Here is a 21,170-nt window from a genome sequence, read left to right on the forward strand (position 1 = left end):
TTCATGTTCTAAGAGTATGGTAAGAATTTGCAGGAGGGAAATAAATTATATATATATAATTTATTGGTATAATTTTTTGGTATAATTAGGGAATACAGTACTTAGAAGGTTTCTAAAAATTTTCACTGTCACGCTTTCTGCAAGTTTTGGCAGAAGGATGAAAGAAAATAAATTTGCTTTGGGATTTCTTCTGTTTCCAAAAGTTGTCTGGTTGATGCTACAAACAGCCCTCTGGGCAAATTCACCAAACCAGAGACTGAGATAAAGAACAATGCAAAAGAAGGAAAAGGTGACACACAGAGAGGAAACTGGTAGCTGGCTCAGAGCTACATTTTCCCTCTTTCCAAAGCTGAAAGTAGAAATGTTAAGCCGGTGACATGATCCAGATGCAATAGAGAGCACAGCTTTCCAGACAGCATTTTCTTTACCACAAAGCAGAATGACCTAATGTTGTTCTGCTGGCTTCTTCTACCCTTTGTCTGTCCCAGAAAAGAATCAGCCAGACTATTTGTTAAAGTAGTCACAAAGCAGTCAGGCCAAAAAAAAAAAAAAGGGGGGGGGATATGTTGGGATAGCCAGATTGCTTTTGTTAATTTGTTCTAATTACTGCTTTTTAATTAGTCCAGAGGTTAACTGTGTGATGATCACTTAACTTTCCTAAAAGTAAAAAATTATTATTAACAAATATTTTATTAACAAAACAAAGGCAAAGTAGGATACTTAAATCTCCCTCTACATCTGTGACAATTGCATTTCTTGCAATATCAATGAAAAATGTTAAAATGCTTGTCTGATCCAGAGATATAATCCTTTTTGTTTTATACTTATAGGAAATATTTCCAAAGCAGAAAGAAACGTAGTATCAAGGTTCATGACTTAGCATCTGATTTTCCATTTCAGAAGGTTGGCAAGTTGCTATTATATAGCTATATGCATTTAATATTGCAAGTTAAAAGACATGTTGCCAGTCTTTTCTGACTGAAAGGACTAACTTATACAATAAGAATGAGCGAAACAATTCTGAGCTATACAGTTCATACCTTTTAAAGTCTTAATAATCTGTTTGACATCTTCAAGAATATAACAGCAATAGTCTCTGAAAATGTTTTACATCTCTAAGTCCACTAGGGGAAAAAAAAGCTGGCCATAGAAAACAGATTCATTTCTGTTCCTTAAGACCATCAGAAAAGATCCAGCATGATGCAACAAAACTAACAATATTGTGACTTTCCCAATGACTAGAATGTAAAACCCAAACAAGGAATTCTTCTTACCAATCCACATACATAACCACCAAATCTTCTTGATCAGCATACGTCTCCAATGCAGATTTTAACAGACGAACTTTCTGACCTCCACCAATAGAATTTGGTTGCCCTCTTCCTTTCCACTTTTCACCTTTGCCTAAGACCTAAAAAAAGAAATAACATTGTTTTTATTTTCTGTTTTTCTTTATTAAAAATATGTTGCCATAATTTCAGTAGTTAAGAGGAACACGGACAACTGGGCTGGGTCAGATCCATAGCTGCTCTTGTTTTATCCAGTTCTGCTTCAGATTTTTACAAAGGGATCTTTCCTAAACCTGCCAAAAATTGAATGTGTTGAAATCAATCAAGATAAATTTCACACAGTTTTTCAAACTGAGTCAGATGACAAAAATTATACAGTATTTCTACCCATACCTAATTTTTACATTTCTCATAGCCATTTTTTAGTTGTGAACAACAGATTCAATTTTTTTTTTACTATTAATAGTAACATTGAACATGGTTACAGTGTTGAAAGTGGACAAATTCTGAGTTTGGTGCTCTCTGATCTTGATTGTTTGTTTGTAGATATTTTATTACCCAACATCATCAGACTGGTGATATTACTTAAGCAATGAAACATCTAGAAGCAAACAACCAAGATCAGAGGGCACCAGGAATGGTATAGTTCAACCCTCAGGTGTATATATATTTGGTTCTATTGGGGAACAGAAAAATATACTTTGTCTACAAAAAATAACACACACACACACATGCACACACACACACACTATTTTGAATAGAATCTGTAATACAGATAGTCTTTGACTTACAGCCATACATTTAATAATCATTCAAAGTTACAATGGCACTGAAAAAAATGACTTATGACCACTTCTTACACTTATGATCATTCGAGCATTCCCAAAGTCACATTATCAGACTTTACGTGCTTGACATCCAACATGTATTTACAGCATCCCAAGGCCTTGAATTATCATTTCCAACCTTCTTAGGGAATTTCTAATAAATAAAGTCAATGGGGGAAGTCAGGTTAACTACTTAACTACCTCATGATTCACTTAACAACTGTAGTGATTCACTTAATAATCCTTGCAAAAAAGGATGTAGCCTTGGGGCATGACTCAATTGCCTTGCTTAGCAGTGGAAATGTTGGGCTCATTTGTGGTCAAAAGTCAAGGTGTAACTGAATAAGAAAGCTTACCAACTTGGAAAAATAATAATAAAATAATCTCCAATTTCCTTTCTCCAGATCTAAGAAACTTACACTTCTACCCTTATATAACTTACACTTCTACCCTGTACCATCATTCTGTTCATAGTGACCATCTGCCTAGCTCACAAAATATTTGTCTACAAAAATTCATGGAATAGTCTATTCTATTATATAGAATATAATATATTCTATTCTAATAGTTGTAAACTTGCACTAAGATAATGCTGTTGTAACTTCACGTTAAAGAAAAAATGGGGTGAATTACTACAGGGTTAAAAATATTATCTCATATTTGATAACTGGTGTCATTGGTTTCTGTAGTTTGGGATACAGAAAATTTATGAGTAGTGAAATGCTGACTTAATACGGATTAACATTAGAGGACATGATATTTGAAAGAGTGTATATATGCATAATAGGCTTCACTTTAACTTTTCTTTTTCTTTTTTGACTCCACTTGTGTTAAAAGAACTGATTGATATTCATTAACTTTTACAACATATGCTTGGAATTAAAATATCAGAAGAACCAAAAGTTAAGGGTAGACTTGGGAAAACTGCTCCTCTCTGTGCAAATCAGGAAAAACTGTGCAAATCATGAAAAACTCTGCAAATTAGGAAAAACTGTGCAAATCAGGAAAAAACTTCTAGTGCTTTATCTCTATCCCTTTCCATTGGACTAATTGGACTAATGCCTAAAATATGCTTTTACACTATTGTAGCTAAAGTACTTTCATAATACTAAGTTGCAGAATGTTCCATGAGTTTTGCATGATCTGATATTTACTGAAGTAGCTGGTTGGGAAGTTCCAAAAAATTGAGCAGAAATCAAGGTTTTAACAGGTGCAAAACATTAGAACAAACATGGTCTTTCTGTCTTCTTTAGTCCTTTTGATAGTGATTACAAAGCTTTTTTCTCAAGCCGGTAACTTATGATAAACTTGAAAAATGGGAGAAAGCTCATACCTGATTGTCCTAATTTCCAATCAGTATTTAGGTTAGTATGAAAAGTAAATTTGATTGTTTTTTAAGACCTTATAAACTAGCTACAAAACACTCAACAGAATCTAAATATTTTAGGTGAATCATTTTTTATTTGCATAGATGAACTCTGTTCTTTCCTTCTTAAATATGTTATGTTTTCTCCTTTTTAAAGAGATACAATGTGAAAATAGGTGGCACATGTATAGGCATCTTCCACTTGATCAGTTATTGCTTATTTTAAAGTTACTAAACCATAACTGTGTTTGTAGTCTTTTAAGCATACAATTTCAAAACATATGCCTAGGCTGTTCATAAAAAAGAGTTTACTGGCAACATAACACAAAACATAATCCAGTTTCAACTCCAAATTTTCAGTATGTCCTCAATACTAATTGGATAAAAAAGTTTTTGTCTTACATCAAAGGATATCTGATACATCATAGATTATGTCCTGAATATCTTGGTAATATTCAATTTTAAATGATGGTGTTAAAACTATAGAGGCCATTACTGAGGTGGCGCAGCAGTTAGAGTACAGTACTACAGGCCACTTTAGCTGACTGTGTTCAGCAGGTCAGTGGTTCAAATCTCACCGGCTCAAGGTTGACTCAGCCTTCCATCCTTCCGGGGTAGGTAAAATGAGGACCCAGATTGTTGGGGGCAATGTAAATATATATATATACATTGCTTACTGGTGTACACCGCTTAGAGAGTGCTTGCACTTAAAGCGGTATATAAGTCTCATAAATAAATAAATAAATACCTGTATATTCGTATTGACTAAATCAGAAAAACAAGTATCTCACTGAATCCAGGAGCCAGAATAAAATCATCAAACTACAAATAAATTGTACTGAGATGGCAAGGGGTGATATTGTTAATATGAAATTATGGAATAAAAGGGAATATTTTTGAATCATAACAGATGCAAGCACCATGAAGATAATTGAATGGAAACCCAAAAAGGTAATATTTACAGACTGTTAAAAATCTTGCCAGCCTTTCAGTCTATAACTCTATGAAACTGTCTCCTAAAATGAGTAAAAGACTGCATCTGAAAGATTAAGAGCTAGGCAACACTAACAAAGTGCTATTGGAGGGAATATTATTGAGCTGGCAAACACATGCAGGATATGGCAACAGAAAGATTTTCTGATTTCATTCTGTTTTTATTTTAGCATAGTATAACCTAATTTATAAATGTCCCATATATGTATGTCCACAGAGTGAAAATTGTCTGCAACATCATGAAATGGCAAATGAACACACAATACCTTTACTGTGTAGTTGAAGTGATTTGCTGATTGCATAAATCGGTGGAAGCCATCTGTTTCCTTCGTTGCGATAGTTAGAATTAAAAGCTTATCTAGTGAAGGAAAAAAGAGAAGATATTTGTTCCTGACTGATGAAATAAGAGAGCTCTGAAAAATAAGGAACAATTGTGAAGTTGGCTAAACTCATCCAACATCTCATAATAAATCAAATCTTCATTTCACCTTAAATCATAACAGTAAACTAAGTTAATTTGTTTCATCAGAACCTCAGAATTTAAGAAGTTTACATAAACTTAGCTGTCAAAAACAGCATAAAAGAATACTGTTGAATGGAAATATGATACTATCCATTACTATCTAAATGATAGTTTTATTTAATTATTCAACTTTATAATTAGAATGAAATGCAATTCATCAACAAACTTCATTTTAAAGATTAGAATGAAAACTGTCACATCTATTTCAAAAGCTGGCTTATAGAAAACATCTGTCTAAATGAATTGTTAGTGTCCAATTACATGGGATGGGAACCATTACAAGTTCAGGCCAGATTTACAACTTGGCCTCTACAGGTACTATTGCTAACCAATATGCTTCAAAATGTTCATATTCAGAATAAAAACTTGTATAGCACAAATGAGAAAATCCATTCTGAGTGGTTTCAATTTGAATGTTACTGACAATTAGTCAGTAATGGATTTCTACCTCAGAGTATTCTAAATGCCTCACCATTAGTACTAATTATAGAGAGCCAATTTGATGTAATTATTAAGGTATTAAGCTAGAAATCAGGAGACCCTGAATTCTAGTCCCACTTTTGGCAAAAGCCAGCTCAGTGACCTTGGACCAGTCACTTTCTTTTATTTCTAGAGAGGAAAAAATGGCAAACCATTCTTGAACCATTTTGCCAAGAAGATGTCTAGGCAATCGGACACAATTGAACAAAAGGGGGAAAAAACAGTACTAGTTATATTTCAGTATAGGGAAAATATTTGTTAGATATGGTATTAATTATAGGTATTGTTACTATTTTTAAAAAAGTACTAGTGAATTTAAAATTGCAGTATAATTTTTAACAACTCCCCTTGTGAACCATAGAACACAATGATGAACCTACTATTTTTTTTCTTTGTTTACAGAGCAAGAATTATGAAGCTTGTGAAAGAGAAAATAGAAGTATAGTATGCTAGAAAATGAGATTGCGTATGACTAAGTAAGACAAATCAAATCTCTCAGCAGCAATAAAATTACTTCTATTCCATTTTGAATAACATTGTGGAAATGATGAAACTTTGATATATTGTATGCACGACTTTTGTTTGGAGAGATTATAAATTCAATTCATTTCTGGTATTCTAATAAATTCATGATCTTAAGATTTACACTAGATTCTAATTAAATCATCATTATCCCCTTGCAAGTCAAAAATCTGCTTATTCCTTTTTTATCTTACCAATAGTCTTCCAAATATTCTCCTTTCTCGGGAATTAAGAAGCAAAGGGGTCCAAGTGTGAGATACAAATAAGAGGTGTGCTTTTTGCAACCATATGAACACCCCTTTGTTCTAATCACTTCATAGCAAAAATGTCTAAATGTTTACAAATATTCTATCCCAATCAGAATATCACACAGGGAAATTTATAAATTAATATTTAACTATAATGTTTTTAGTTTTATTCCTTTCTATTTCACTCTCAGCCCAGCCCACCCGAGTGGGAAAATAGCAGGAAGAAGGAATACTTGGTACATTGTCCTCGTGGTGCGATTCAAATAATTTAACTGGTTCTGTTAGTCGTCATCTCCAGCATTACATGCCTCGCATATTCATCATCACTACATTGTCATCATCACTGGCACAATGCATGTCGCATTGACATTATCACAGGCACGACATGCATCGCACTGATGTCATCACCGGCATGACACGCCTTGCGGCATCGGCATCACCAGCGTAACACACCTTGTAGTGGTGGTGTCACCAGCGCAACACTCCTCACAGATTTATTGTAACCAGTTCACCAAACTCAAAGTTAGGTATCGGTTCTGCTGAACCCGTGCAAACCGGCTAAATCCCACCACTGATTGTCCCCTTCAGCTACTTTGAAGTACTAAAGTCAGGATAAAAATCTAATAATAATTAAAGTAATAAGTTCTGTTTATGTGTCAAAAGTAATTCAAAAGTGCACAGGAATAGATGTTCTGCTTTTAAAAGCACCATATCTTTCCTCTTGTTTCTACTCAAATCTGAAAAAAAAAACAGAAAAACTAATCTGCTTTAAGGAGTCAAATGAATGAAGCATTTATTTTTTTCATTTACATGGACATGTTAAAAAAGATATGGTTGCTTTAAAGAGATGCTGTTCTTTTTTAATATTATTTTGAATGCACACACAACTTTACAAAAGGACTTCAAATATTTTGATCATGATATGGATTTTTAAGATTACAAGGAATAAAGCAGGAAAAGACTATCTGGTTATATATTAAATTCAACTATGAAGATCTTACTTGTTCATCAAGACTTCTGAAGCTAAAAATATTGTCAGTTTATAGTTTATTAAATTTCTTCTTGTGACTTAATACCTACTCCATTTCAACTTTTTTTTAAAAAAAGCAAGTATGACTGCATTTTAAGTTTATATTGCTCATTGTGTGAGAAGGGTTAATTTAATTTCTATTATTTATGTCAGCTTGCAAAATTTGTATTTTGAGAGACAACAAAAAATTGCTAAATAAACAAACAACATTCTCCTATATGAAATTAATTTAATCACATGTTGCATCAAGCATTAATGCGGTTGCTTGGCTTTATTTAGAACCATGTGTGACCCGGGCTACTATGATTTGTTCACCAAATTATGATTAAGCAAATTTCAGCTTTTGCAATTTACAAAGCCACCCTCTGGGAGTGACAAAACAGCAATTATATATTAGGATTTATTAACTCTTAGTGAAAGTTGGCAGGCAAAAAAGAATCAATTTCAACAGGAATATAAAATTCAAATCATCTGGATAAAATTCTATTGCCTTGAATATAACTTGGTCAGCAAACCTCTGAGGATAAATTCTGGAAAGGCAATATACTTTATACTACTTGAAACAATGATGAACGAAAATCAATTTTCTACTTTATTGGAAACATTCTTACTCTGCAAAAAGGTTTTATTTTTCTATGTTATTCTCAAAGTGTTTCAGAATTTTTTAAAACATTTTTGGTGGATTTATTTTATTTTTATTGTTATAAACTATAGAGGATTCAGAAAAATGTTTAGCACAAAGCTAATATTAAATATATTCAGAATTCTAGTATATTGTCATTTTATGACTTAGGTAATACATTAATTAACTACTGTCCCCACTTCTATCTCCTCACTTCCACAAAATACTCCAAACACAATAAACCATTTACTTAAATTAGTCTTTGGACTAGTATAAAGTCCATTTCCAATAAGTATGGATTATTTTACATTATTTTAACAAGGTAAGATTATTGTATGTATAAATCTCGTGCTAAAATTAAGTATCAATTAGTTAATTTTTTAACATTGCTAGTCATTTCAAGGAGAGGAACCTATTTCTTTCTTTAAGAAAGAATCCTTAGCTTTTTTTCACAATTGTCCATATTGGCTGAAGTTGTTGGGAACTGAAATTGAGCAATATCTGTAGGGTCAGAATTGCCAAATTCCCATTGGTACAAACACAAGCTAAAATATGGCTAATTTCATAAAAATGTGAGAGCAAGGTGCTAAAAGTAGGCATTCTCTTGAAAAGTTATATAAACAGTTTGACCAAGAACATTCTATATTGACTTTATCCATTCTTTTGCCCTTCTGTTATGTTGGATTCTAAGCCTCATCATGGTGTCTGAAGATGATGGGAACTGCAGCACAACGAAGGCTAGAAGCTACCAAGACAGGCTGTCCTCTATGACTATACTCAGCAGCCCATGTGTCTATAACACTTTTCCCCTGAACTATTTACAAATGTAGGTATGGATTATGTTCCTACAAGTTTATTTTTATCCATCTAAGTCATCTACTTAATAGTAATTTTAATAGTAATTTTAGTAAAGGTTATGAAGGGTTATAGTTAAATATATAAAAAATAATAATACAAACTAAAATATGAAAGAAAAAAGAAAAATGCATAAAAGAAAATGCAAAAAACAGAAAAAATAAAAAATAAGAGTATAGCAAAGGAAAAAGAAATATATAAATGAATAACTTCACCCTTCATCATTTTAGTAACTTATTATCTTTTCTTAAAATATAACTAATGATTTCTTCTTCCCATATCCTGCCTCATATCTATAAATAAACCCTTTTAAAAAATCAGTTTGGTTTAATGGTTAAACCAAGAGATTGTGAGTTCTAATCTTGCCTTAGGCACCAAAGCCAGCTGGGTTAACTTGAACCAATCACTCTCTTAACCCAACTCACCTCACAGGGCTGTTGTGGAGAAAATGGCAGGAGGAAGATGTATTAGGTATGTTCACTGCCTTGAGTTATTTATAAAATTAATAAATAGAAATAAATAAAATAAATAAAGCCTCATTGATAAGCAAAGGGCTACAAGAGATAACATATCTACTTCAACCTTGGTCAAATAAAGCAACATTATATTCATTTCTTTTCCTTTTAACAATCTTGACCTTTGAATTTGAAAGAAAGCTTTTTCAAATAATGTCCTGGTTTCTTTTTATTTTTTCTTCTCACAAAATTCTTCAAAGCTTTAAGATTTTTTTTGTCAATTCAATATAGAAAAATTATAGAAGTCACATAATTCCCATTTAGCATCTCTTTCCATATCGTTCTTGTAGTCTGCCATTTCTAAATCAAGCTCAGTCTTGTCAGAAACAAACCTGTTCCTCTTCCATAACTTTTTTTAAATGCAGAGGCAGAGACTTTTAAAATTAATTTCTGGGTCCATTATTCAAACATATCCTTGAATATGAGAATGTTAAAATACTTTGCTTCTTTCTATATAAGCTTGTCTAGTTTTTACTTCATTCTGGTTCCCTGTAAGTGTTCAACCTTCAAATTCTCATCCTTTATTTTTAAGGGAAATCAAAACAAAAGCATTTTCCCATTATTTCAAACCCGTCAGAAGTCTTAGGCTATTTTTTCACTTTCTCTCTTCTCCTGAGGAGCAACTGTCTGGAGCACTTGTGGGCAATCTGTATTAGTTGGTCCCAAGAGTAATCACAAAGAGCTGGTCTTGTCGCTAGCAATTCATTTTGTTGCGGTTGTTGGCTTCACTTCAGTTCACCATTTCTTGCCTGGATGTCATGCTACTTATGCAGTAATTAAGAAAGACCACAATTTCCATAATGAAAATCAAATGCTGGGCTGTTTTGTTTGATCAAAAAAAAATATTTCCTACAAGAAATTAACATTCTTCTTACAATAATTGCAACGTCTTCATCAGATTTACATTATGATCTATGGCCGTATATGGAATTTCTTTTTACATCCTAAAATTCTGTAATCCAGTCAAAATTTCAGTTCTGTCAATTGTTAGGAATATATACACTGGAATGTTATGTCCATCTTTGTTTTAACTGTTTTATAAATAAAAAACTTAAAAAAATATTTCAGTTCTATCACTGTCTTTTTCAATAATTCACTAAAGTTATTTTATTTTCCAAATGTGAGATTAAACAGAAACTTTGAAAATACAAGCTATAGGACTACATTGCATTATAAATCTTAATTTAGTGTAGCTAACATGTAGCTAACATATGCTTTCTTTTTAGACTTTTTTAAAGGATTGTTTTTATAGTTCATGCAACTTGATTATAGATTATTACACCAACTGAAGACCTGCTTTGAGCCAAATTTGACTTCTTTTTTTTAAAAAAGAGAGCTCTCCATCCTTTACCTAACTGACAGTTCTTTTTCAAAGTAAAGATGTATAAATGTTAGCACCATGCACCTTTCATGCATTCTTAGCTTTCACAGGAGAAAATGCATGCCTGAAATAAAAGAGGTCATCAGGTTGAGGACAATATAACTCCAAGCATCAGCTGAAGGAAAAGGATTAGGAAAGTTATTTCCTGCTTTTAAATACCCCTGAGTATCTGAGTGGCCACCAGGAACATCAAAATGCTTAGTTAAGATGGGCCTTGGCCAGACTCAACCAAATAGTTCTGATATTTTAAGCAGTGGTGGGATTCAACTATGTGAACAACTGGTTCTTTGTGTGGATACCGCTTCCGGAAGTCCATTCTGGGCCTGGGCAACAAAAAATTAGCTACCAGTTCTGCCAAAGTGGTGCAAACTGGCTGAATCTCGCCACTGATTTTAAGGCATGAAACATTTTTATTTATATTAAATGCATGGATAGCTGATATTACTATAGTTTTACATTGAAATTAAAGGTTTTAAAAGAATCAGCATAGCAAATAAAAGATTTCCTGAAACAGACTGATAACCTACTTGCCCATTTGAGCAGCACACAGTATAAACTGTAAATTACAGAATTAACATAATATTCAAATGTCTTTCTAGTGCCCAGCCAGTTCACAAAGAATAAAGGGATTTACTTTTATTTATTTCTCATTACTACTCTTCCTCCTGCCCACTATCCCAAATGACATGTCATCCAGGCACTGTGGTTATACACAACCAAGCTATTTTGGAAGGAAGAAACATTTTGGGGGGAAGCTGGGCTTAAAGAAATCTGAATGAAAGAGGTATATACAAAGCCCAGCAATTTGTCCAATATATACAGAGGATTTTCAGTTATGAAAGGTATGGATTTAAATCTGTTGTTCTGGGATGGTTTCCATAACACATTGCATTTACATTGGATAATCAGAATACTGTAAAATATCTGCTTCTGCAGATGTTATTCAATCTCGGGACAGTAAGAGATAACGTTATGAAGTTAGATTTTTAGCCAGCATTATAAGGTACAATAGGAATGATTACCAATGTTAAATGCACTTTGACATTAATCCTGTTTTCTCAGCATGCAATCCATGATTCAAAAATTAATCTAAAGTTAAAATTTGTTTTCTGCTATTTCTTATCCCATTCTTTCTGGATTTTTTTTTGAAATCCAATTGTTGAAAAGTACATTAATACAATGCATGGGTCCCCTGCGACAGAAATTACAACTTTTGAAAGATGTAGTGGTAAGATGAGTTAAAACATCTGCACTAACTGCCAATAAGTTACATAACCATATTAAAGGTACTAATATTAGCATATAAAATTTTAAACCATTTAGGCCACTTAACCATTTTGCTTTTGCTAAAAAAAACCTGTATGAATATGAGAGATATTTCAACAGAAAACTAAAGCCATGGACACTAGTACATTTATTCCAAAGTTACAGTAACAGAATCTTGCAAATCTGAAAGTACTTTTCCCCACTCTTGCCTTTGCTTTCCAGAAAACTAGGGAAGGTCCCTTCTGAGACTCTTCATCCATCCCTTTCCTACTGTGGCTGAAACATCTCTTATCTGGCCATTATCCAGGTGGAGGCTTTTCCTCTGTCTCCCAAGGTTATTTTCACAACTTATTACTATGTCCATAAAACTGAAAGAAGTCAAACTTGTTTTGAAGAGGCCTTACACTTTTATCTTAAAAAATGTATTTGAGCGCCCAGCCTCCTCATCCCACTCTACTAGACATAGTTTACAGTACGAATGAGTGTGTCTTCTCCAAGGTAACATCTGCTGTGGAATAATCCTGTCCAGGTATACTACTCAGTCCATTTCTTGCACAACTTTGCTCCCTCTTCCACTAGCTTCAAATGATTGCCTAGCTCTTCTATAAAGTAATCTCCTATTCATAAAAATTTTAACAATCTGCACTAATGAATATAATTTATACAAGTCATGGTTTTTAATACTGGCCCAAATCCTATACACATACCAGTACTGGCATAAGTATGTGCTAGATCTAGGTAAATGGAAGAAAAAATATCCAAGGTTGTTGGCACTGACTAGTTACTATTTAAAAAAATGGTGTGGCCAACTCTTGAGATAAACAACTGAACTCAGAAGGTCAATGTGTCTTTGTCAAAGGAGACAGACCTTTCCTCTCTCAGGCATGTAAATGTGTGGAGTTAAAGAAAAATAAATAAACTCCAGTTCTCAAATGAACATTGTAATTACTTAGAAGCTGGCAATTTGGAGTCCACATAATAGGCATGTACATCCTCCCTCTAATTGAACTGAATAAATCCATATGTGCAAGAGGCAAGCATGTGTTTTCATAACCCTTTGTGCTTTCAAAACCCACATTCATAAAATCACAAAAATAACATAGAGATGAAACAAGGTTGTCTATGGAGGAAGATCTGATCCACTATGAGAAACAGACAAATTTCCACTATTAACAATGTATGTATTTTTCTGCTGAGTGACAATACTTTCCCAATGTCAAGAATGTAGAATTAAATATGTAGTCAGGCATTGCAGTATTATTTCCAATAGATTAAAATAATGAGCAGGGGGGACAGATTTGATCCAAACTGTGTGTGTCATAGGTTTCCTGACAAACACAAGAACTGTGAGGCCAGAAACCTTTTCTCTCATAACCACTGTAATAAGACTCATTGCCAATGGACAGTCCAAGTTCTTGAATTTATGGCATTGTAAATTCCTGCAGTGCAAAGCAGAATAAACTAGTTAGAAAGAGAAGACCACCAGTGATTTTATCAACAATTCCACTTGGTCAGAAGCAATTCCATTTTCTGCTCCAAATTTCCTCCAATAAATCCATCTAAAGTAGAAAATGTCTGCATTTATGGCCAACAATATCTACATTTATGGCTAATTGGAAGCTCCTTATAGGCTTACTGTATGAACGGAAAAATGCACTTCTGACTTGTGGTTTTGATGATTAGAAAAAAAAATGGTCAATAGAAAAAAGTGAGCTTTTTTGTAATTATAGGGTAAGAGAGAATAATTGTAATTGTATTTTTATTTGCTGCAACAAAAATCAGAAGCTTCTCCTTCCTTCCTTCCTTCCTTCCTTCCTTCCTTCCTTCCTTCCTTCCTTCCTTCCTTCCTTCCTTCCACTTTGTATTAGTTTGTGTTAATTCTTATGTTCCTTGTAAAAACCTTTAATAAAATTTATTTTGAAAAGCAATCCATTTTAAGCAGAGGCAGAGCACTACCGCATTTCTCCAACCTCCTTAATTGTTGTTTGTTTGATTTTAAAAATATAAATAGGAAAATGATCTTGTTGTGTCCTGAGCCTGCAAAAGCAGGCTCGGGACATTGCAAATGTCCCAGGCATTACAGAAGTTGCCCAGGACCAGACTGAGTGGTGTCAGCCCTGTGCGCATGCGCAAGGTGCGAAAGCGCTCCGTTTTGTTGCCATTTTGTCCAGGGATCTGTGCATATAAAAGGAGGCCTGCGTGCCTTTGCTCATTGTTGGTGTTTTGACTGAAAACAAAATAAAGAGCTATTTAATGCAAGATGTATCTTCATCATTCGCCATTGTTGGAAGGACTTAGCACTGGTGACGAAGGTGGGATGTTTTACAAGCTGAACAAGAAGAAACTTTAAAGACTCTCCCAAAGAAGTCCTGAAGAATGAAAGATGGTGTTAAAATCAACGTCCCAGCCTGCCAGTATAGCGTCGCTGTAGGGTGAGCTCAGCTGAAAGACCCCTTCCCTAAGAGAAGCGAGTGGTGAAGTTGTAAACTATAGGACGGCGAAGATTGGCCATTTATCCAAATTTGAGGTCTCACCCGGAGAGATGGGAATCCTACATTGCGAGGGTGGAGAATACTTCAGGGTAAACCAGATTAGAGAAGATGGCTTGAAAGCTGCAACCCTATTGTGTGTCTGTGGACAGGAAGCTTTTGAAATTGCAGAGAATCTGGAGGCCCCTGCACCTCTGGAGTCAGTAACATATACTGACTTAAAGAAACTAATGAAGGAACATTTCCAGCCCAAGTTGTCCATTATTGCTTGGAGGCACATGTTTGAACAAAGGAACCAGAGGGCAGGTGAATCTGCTAAGGAGTTTATTGCGGCCTTGAGGCAAGCAGCCAGACTGTGTGAGTTTAAAGATTTGGAAGAAAGGCTGCGTGATCTCTTTGTATGCGGGTTAAGGAATAGAGACTTATAACAGAAGATTTTTGCAAAAGAAGATGTCTCTTTCCAAGATGCTCTGAGAGAGGTTACAGCTGAGGAAGCAGCAGGTGGGGCGGTAAAAATTTGTGGCCTACCAGGAGCCCTCCAGAGACAGCCACAGTCTACCAAGAGGACGTTCGAGAAGGGTCGGAGGCAGATCCTGAAGAAGAGGTGGATAAGCTCTACCAGGCAGCTGAAAGAAGGCAGAAGGAACGTACAGACAAGGCCCTAGCAGCTTTTCAATGCTTCGGGTGCAGAGGACGCCACAAGCGAGCTGACTGCAGGTTCCGTTCCGCCATTTGCAGAGCATGCAGCAGGCAAGGCCACATCGGATCCGTCTGTTTGGGTCGCCAGAAGGTACAACCTCGTGATGAATTGCGTCTGAAAGGTACCAGGGTCCCCAGCCACAACAGGGTGGGTTTCTGCGCATCGCACAGGAGTATTTTAAGGACAGACACACATAAACCACTAAAGAAGAAACTGTCCCTTAAAGTAAGGTTGCAAGGGGTTCCTTTATCCATGGAGTTGGACACTGGGTCCGCTCTCTCCATTATTTCCCTCAACACATTTAGGAAAATTTGCAATAGCAGTGGCCTTCGAGCCAAACTCAGGCCATCCAATGTAATACTCACAGATTTTCAGAATTCTAAGGTGTGTATTAAGGGGGAGGCCACCCTTAAGGTACAGCACAAGGATTTTGAAGGTCCTTAGATGTGTTGGTTTTGGGGGTGAATGCACAAGTCTTATTGGACTCGATTGGTTCAAGGCTCTGGGAATCCAGGTTACTGGGCTGCACAATTTGCAAACATGAAGCTTGGCAGAAGTCTGCAAGGAGTTTGCAGATGTGTTTAGTTCTGAGCTTGGATCCTATAAGGGGCCACCAGTTTCACTATGGTTAGACCCAACCATAATGCCCATCAGTGTTAAGCCTAGGAGGGTACCCTTCGTTCTCAAAGGCAAGATTGATGCTGAGCTGGACAAATTGTTCCAGCAGGGTATCTTAGAACCTGTAGATTCTATTCCATGGGAAACCCCCATAGTAACTCCTCTAAAGGCTAATGGGGACATACATATATGTGCAGACTACAAGTGTACACTGAACAAGGCACTGCAGCAGCACGCTTATCCAGTACCTGTAGTGAGCCACATCCTGGCTTCCCTCAAGGGGTGGGGCGCATTTTTGTGAAGCTTGACCTGGCACAGGCCTATCAACAGTTGCCTGTTGAAGCAGCTGCTGAGGCTCAAACTATTGTAACTCATAGAGGAGCTTTCAAAGTAAAGAGACTGCAATGTGGGGTGAATGTAGCCCCTGGCATATTCCAAAGTGTCATGGAAAGCACACTTCAGGGTATTCCTGGAGTCTGCCCATATTTTGATGATGTTCTCATTGCTGGTGAGTCATCTCAAAATTTGGCAGAGAGATTAAGGGCTGTCTTGCTTCGTTTTCGAAGAGCAGGCCTTAAGTTAAAGAAGGACAAGTGAAAGATAGGACTCAATTCTACTGACTTCTTAGGATTCAAGATAGATGCTCAGGGCATTCACCCTGCTGAATCTAAGTTGCAAGCTATCCAGCAGGCCCCAAGCCCTAAGTCTAAGAGTGAGCTGCAAGCCTTCTTGGGGCTATTAAACTTTTACCATGCATTTCTCCCACATAAAGCTGCAGTAGCAGTAGACAAACAAGCCTGTTGGCAGTGGGCCAAAGTCCACGAAAAAAGTTTTAATGAGGTTAAAGCCTTGCTCACTTCTAATGCAGTGTTAGCTCACTTCAATGAGCAACTACCTGTTTGCATTGCCTGCGATGCATCTCCCTATGGGGTTGGAGCTGTACTTAGTCATCTGAAGGATGATGGTACTCAGGTTCCTGTGGCCTATTATTCTAGGACTGTGTGTTCTGCAGAGAGTAATTACACTCAAATTGACAGAGCATTGGTTATAGTGGCAGGCATTAAGAAGTTTCATGATTTCTTATACGGCCGCCATTTCAAGGTCTATACTGACCATAAGCTTCTGCTAGGGTTGTTTACCACTACCAAACAGACCCCACACATCCTTTCTCCTCGTATGCTGGGATGGTCCATTTTCCTGTCAGCAAATGATTCACAAACCTGGAAAAGAAATGGGTCACATTGATGGTCTGAGCAGATTGCCATTGAACACATGGGAGCCTGATCCTGCTCCAGCCATTAATATTCTGTCCATTCAAGACTTGCCTGAGTCTCCCCTCAATGCTAGGGATGTGGCTGCTGAAACTGCCACTGATCACACGCTTACACGCATGCTGACATGGGTATTGTCAGGATGGCCTGACAAGTGTCCTGATGCAGAGTTTCAAAGCTTCTGGCACAAGAAGCATGAGTTGTCCATGTTCAAGGGATGCTTGTTATGGGGTAACAGGGTAGTAATCCCAGCCTCACTGAGGTCTAGAATCTTAATCTCTCTACATGAGGGTCATCCTGGTATAGTCAGGATGAAAGTGCTTGTGCGCAGCCATCTATGGTGGCCTGGCCTAGATAAAGCCATCGAGGCCCAGGTGCACGGGTGCCAAGTGTGCCAACAGTCCCAGCCTGAAATACCTCAGGCCCTAGTTCATATGTGGGAGGAAACTCAAACCTCATGGTCTCGGGTACATATAGATTACGCTGGGCCCTTTCAGGGGCAATTATTCCTGGTTGTTGTTGATAGCCATTGCAAGTGGCTAGAGGTTGTTCCTGTGTCTTCCACTACTACTACTACTACCACTACTACTACTGCCAAGACTATCCAAGTGTTGAGAGGTATTTTTGCTGCTCACGGCCTTCCAGATGTTCTGGTTTCAGATAACAGTCCTCAATTTACCTCTTCTGAGTTCCACACTTTTCTGCAGGCCAACCTGATCTGCCATGCAACTTTAGCTCCTTTACACCCATCCTCCAATGGAATGGCAGAGCGAATGGTGCACACCACCAAGGATGCCCTCAAGAAACTGACTTAGAGTAACTGGCATTACAGGTTAGCAGACTTTCTTCTTGCACATCGCACCACACCTTGCACGGCCACAGGGAAGAGCCCTGCAGAATTCCGCTGTGGTCGCTGGCTCATCACTAAGCTGGACAGGCTGCACCCTGACTGGGTGGCATCACAGGTGTCACAACCATGGGCTCCGAGGAGACTTCAAGTGGGTGATCCGGTCTGGACTCGAAACTATGGGCTTGGTCATCTCTGGGAAACAGCTGTGGTCTGCAAGGTCTCCAGACCATTGTCCTATGAAGTGACCTTGGAAGACAGCCACGTTCTTTGTCGGCACATAGACTAGCTGTGTTGGAGACTAGACTCTCACCCTTCTGCTCCTGGCTCTGCTCTGGGGGGGGGGGAGGATTATAGTATGCATTCTGGGGATCAGTATCCCAGGTCTTTCCAGCAGCTGATGACGCCATGGGTGTCCCATCACAAGGTTCCGCAAGTGCTCGGAAAAGGAATTCATTGGGCAGGGGATCATCCCACACATCCACAATTATTCCAGACAGGGAGACTGACCGGGGGTATCCACACAACTCACAAACTGCAAGAGAACTGGAAACACAGCAAGGGAATTGGCCCAGTTCTGCAATTGCTCCCAGAAAAGTCCTCTGGAAAGGGGGTAAACAGAGAGGCAACTCCTGATTCTGGCACTTCAGGCACAGCCTTGGGGGCCACAGGGTACTGGGGCACTGCAGCTACCCCGGACTCTCCATATACTGGCCTTAGGTTCGAGGGACAGTGCTCCCAAGAAAGGTCCATTGTGGAACTGGGGAATACCACCCCTCCAAGGGATGCTGGCTTGGGCTTAGAGGGTCCAGCCAGCCAGCAGATGGGCAGGTCAACCGGGTACTTGGGGACAGCAAAGTCCTGGCCTGCCGAGCCTGGTAGGCAAGCAGGTAGGCCAGGCATCAGCACCAAGGTCACCTGGGGAATTAGGGCAGCAACGTCTTGGCCCACCTAGCCTGGTAGGTGATCAGAGGGGCCAAGTAAATGCTCCTAGTCTGAGGAGGTCGCAACGGGCCAAGTGCCCACCCAAATATCTTAAGGATTTTGTGAAGTTGCTGTCCAGTTCAAGGGAAACTATTCCTACGGGCTCTGAATAATAAAACATGTTTATTTTGTGTTATTTTATGATTTTGGGTACGTGCATTCACCAAAGCAATGTGGTTGGGGTTTTGTCTGAAGGCAAACTCAGATAGTCCACATTTAGACATGTGATTGTTGAAAATTATAACACTCTTCCCAAGGAATGCTTGTGAGGGTGTAATGGCATGTTCCATCTAGGGGGGAGGGGTGTTGTGTCCTGAGTCTACAAAAGCATGCTCAGGATGTTGCAAAGGTCCTGGGCATTACAGAAGCTGCCCGGGACCAGACTGAGTGGTGCCAAAAGCTCTCCGTTTTGTTGCCATTTTGTCCGGGGATCTGGGCATATAAAAGGAGGCCTGCGTACCTCTGCTCGTTGTTGGTGTTTTGGCTGAAAATAAAGAGCTATTTAATGCAAGATGTGTCTTCATTATTCTCCATTGTTGGAAGGACTTAACAGATCTTATCTGAATTAAAGCAAAATATAGTTTAGAAACATCCTTATATGCAAAAATTTATATATATTTTTTTAAAACAAGAAAATGGTGTGTGCCTATAAACAGCCAAGTCAATCATCTTTCAAGATTTATAGTTAATTCAGAGCTTGTGATGAGCTGGACCAATTCATGTTTTATATCATTGAACTGAACAATGATGGCATATTGATGTATAAGGAATAAAAAGCAACACTTTCCCATACTATATTTTCTCATTCCATTGCATACTATATTTTATATTCCCAAATCTAATTTATTGACTTTTCGAGCAGACATGGCTACTGCCCTTCCATGATGCTTGACCTCGTTTGTGTATCACTTCCTCTACTTCACCCTAGTAATATACATTGTATTTTATTATATTAACAAAGCCACGTGATATACTAAACTTCTAGAACGGATATGAACATTTTATAGAGAATACAAATCAGTTTTCAAATTCTATACAATATTGCTAAACCAAGAAATTAACATTTATAAAAAAATAATAAAGCAAAGAAGCATAGTGATATGCTTGCATATAGTTGTGGTTTATTATCAGCCATACATTTTACTTGTCTGAAGTGAATTATTTTATTGCTGTGTTCCAATTATTTTTAAGAAACTGTAAAGCAGCGGTTCTCAACCTGTGGGTCGCGACCCCATTTGGGGTTGAACGACCATTTCACCGGGGTCGCCAAACAATGTGATCCGCCATTTTTTTCTCAGCTGGCACAGGGGGCGATGCCGCGTATGCGCACTGCGCAGGTGGCACCGCCGTGCATGCGTGCCACACAGGGGGCAGTGCCGCACATGCGTGCCGTGCAGGGGGCGCCGCCACGCATGCATGCCGCGCAGGGGGCAGCGCTGCGCATGCGTGCCGTGCAGGGGATGGCGCCACGCATGCATGCCGCGCAGGGGGCGCCGCCGCGCATGCGCGCCACCTGCTTATGACCGGGGTCGCCGGTCTAAAAAGATTGAGAACCACTGCTGTAAAGGAAAAAACTGTCACGAGATGAAGCTACACATTAAAACTGTTGCACTCTACACTTCCTTATTTGTATTAAAGTTTCCAAGTAATTGCTTCATGCTACACATCTCTTCCTAACACAAGCCAAGTTTATTATAGTTTGGGGGATTTTTTAAATAAGAGAAACATGTGCTATACAAGTTCATTTATTCTGACTCTGAGAATGAATGAGGGCATAAAAAAAGCATCCAGCAGAATAATTTGTTTTGACAGGAACCTGAACTATAACTAGTATGTCAGGACTTGAGCAGCCAATAAATTGGGATATGCTCCACAGTGCATGTGTCCTTTATAAGCGCTATTTTTGGCAGTGCATTTCAGCAAATGTAGCATACATGTTGATTACAAGTAAAGCAATAAGTTAACAGCCACTATTATTTACTCTTATTCAATAGTTACTTTTATGGGTACAAGGACTAGTTGCATGAAAAAGACATTGTTCTATCTATTCATGATCCTTTCAGCTTTTCCACTCAAAGAAGAACTGGCAGCTCTCTCCCCCTCCCATTTGTTTTTTTTTCTTTTTCACTAGATCAACTGATAAAGCTGAAGGACTGAAGGATTTAATAAGTGGACAACGACTAGCCCTAGGGTTACAATCCCTTTCTCTTTTTATGCATTTTAAGATTTCTCCAAAGTCTGGTCATGCATTGATGAAAATCAACAGCAGTGATTTCCATTATTCCCCATCATTCTAAGAAAGGAAACTCATAAAAATAATCTTACAAAAATATGACTTGGTACA

The 21,170-nt window shown here is 37.6% G+C and overlaps 1 protein-coding gene across 2 annotated transcripts in view; it reads right to left on the bottom strand.

Annotated features, from left to right (window-relative positions):
* The window catches only part of PLOD2 (procollagen-lysine,2-oxoglutarate 5-dioxygenase 2), a 58,048-nt gene that overhangs the window by 32,672 nt on the left and 4,206 nt on the right, over positions 1-21,170 (bottom strand). For both annotated transcript variants that reach the window (XM_039364869.1, XM_039364871.1), the window contains exons 2-3: positions 4,742-4,833; positions 1,275-1,411 (exon numbers count right to left, since the gene is read on the bottom strand). In XM_039364869.1, coding sequence (XP_039220803.1) covers positions 1,275-1,411; positions 4,742-4,833 — 229 coding nt within the window. The remainder of the gene's footprint in view (positions 1-1,274; positions 1,412-4,741; positions 4,834-21,170) is intronic.

Source organism: Crotalus tigris, unplaced genomic scaffold, assembly GCF_016545835.1.
Source record: "Crotalus tigris isolate CLP2741 ecotype Arizona unplaced genomic scaffold, ASM1654583v1 scf7180000019894.434026, whole genome shotgun sequence".
NCBI classification, from domain to species: Eukaryota; Metazoa; Chordata; class Lepidosauria; order Squamata; family Viperidae; genus Crotalus; species Crotalus tigris.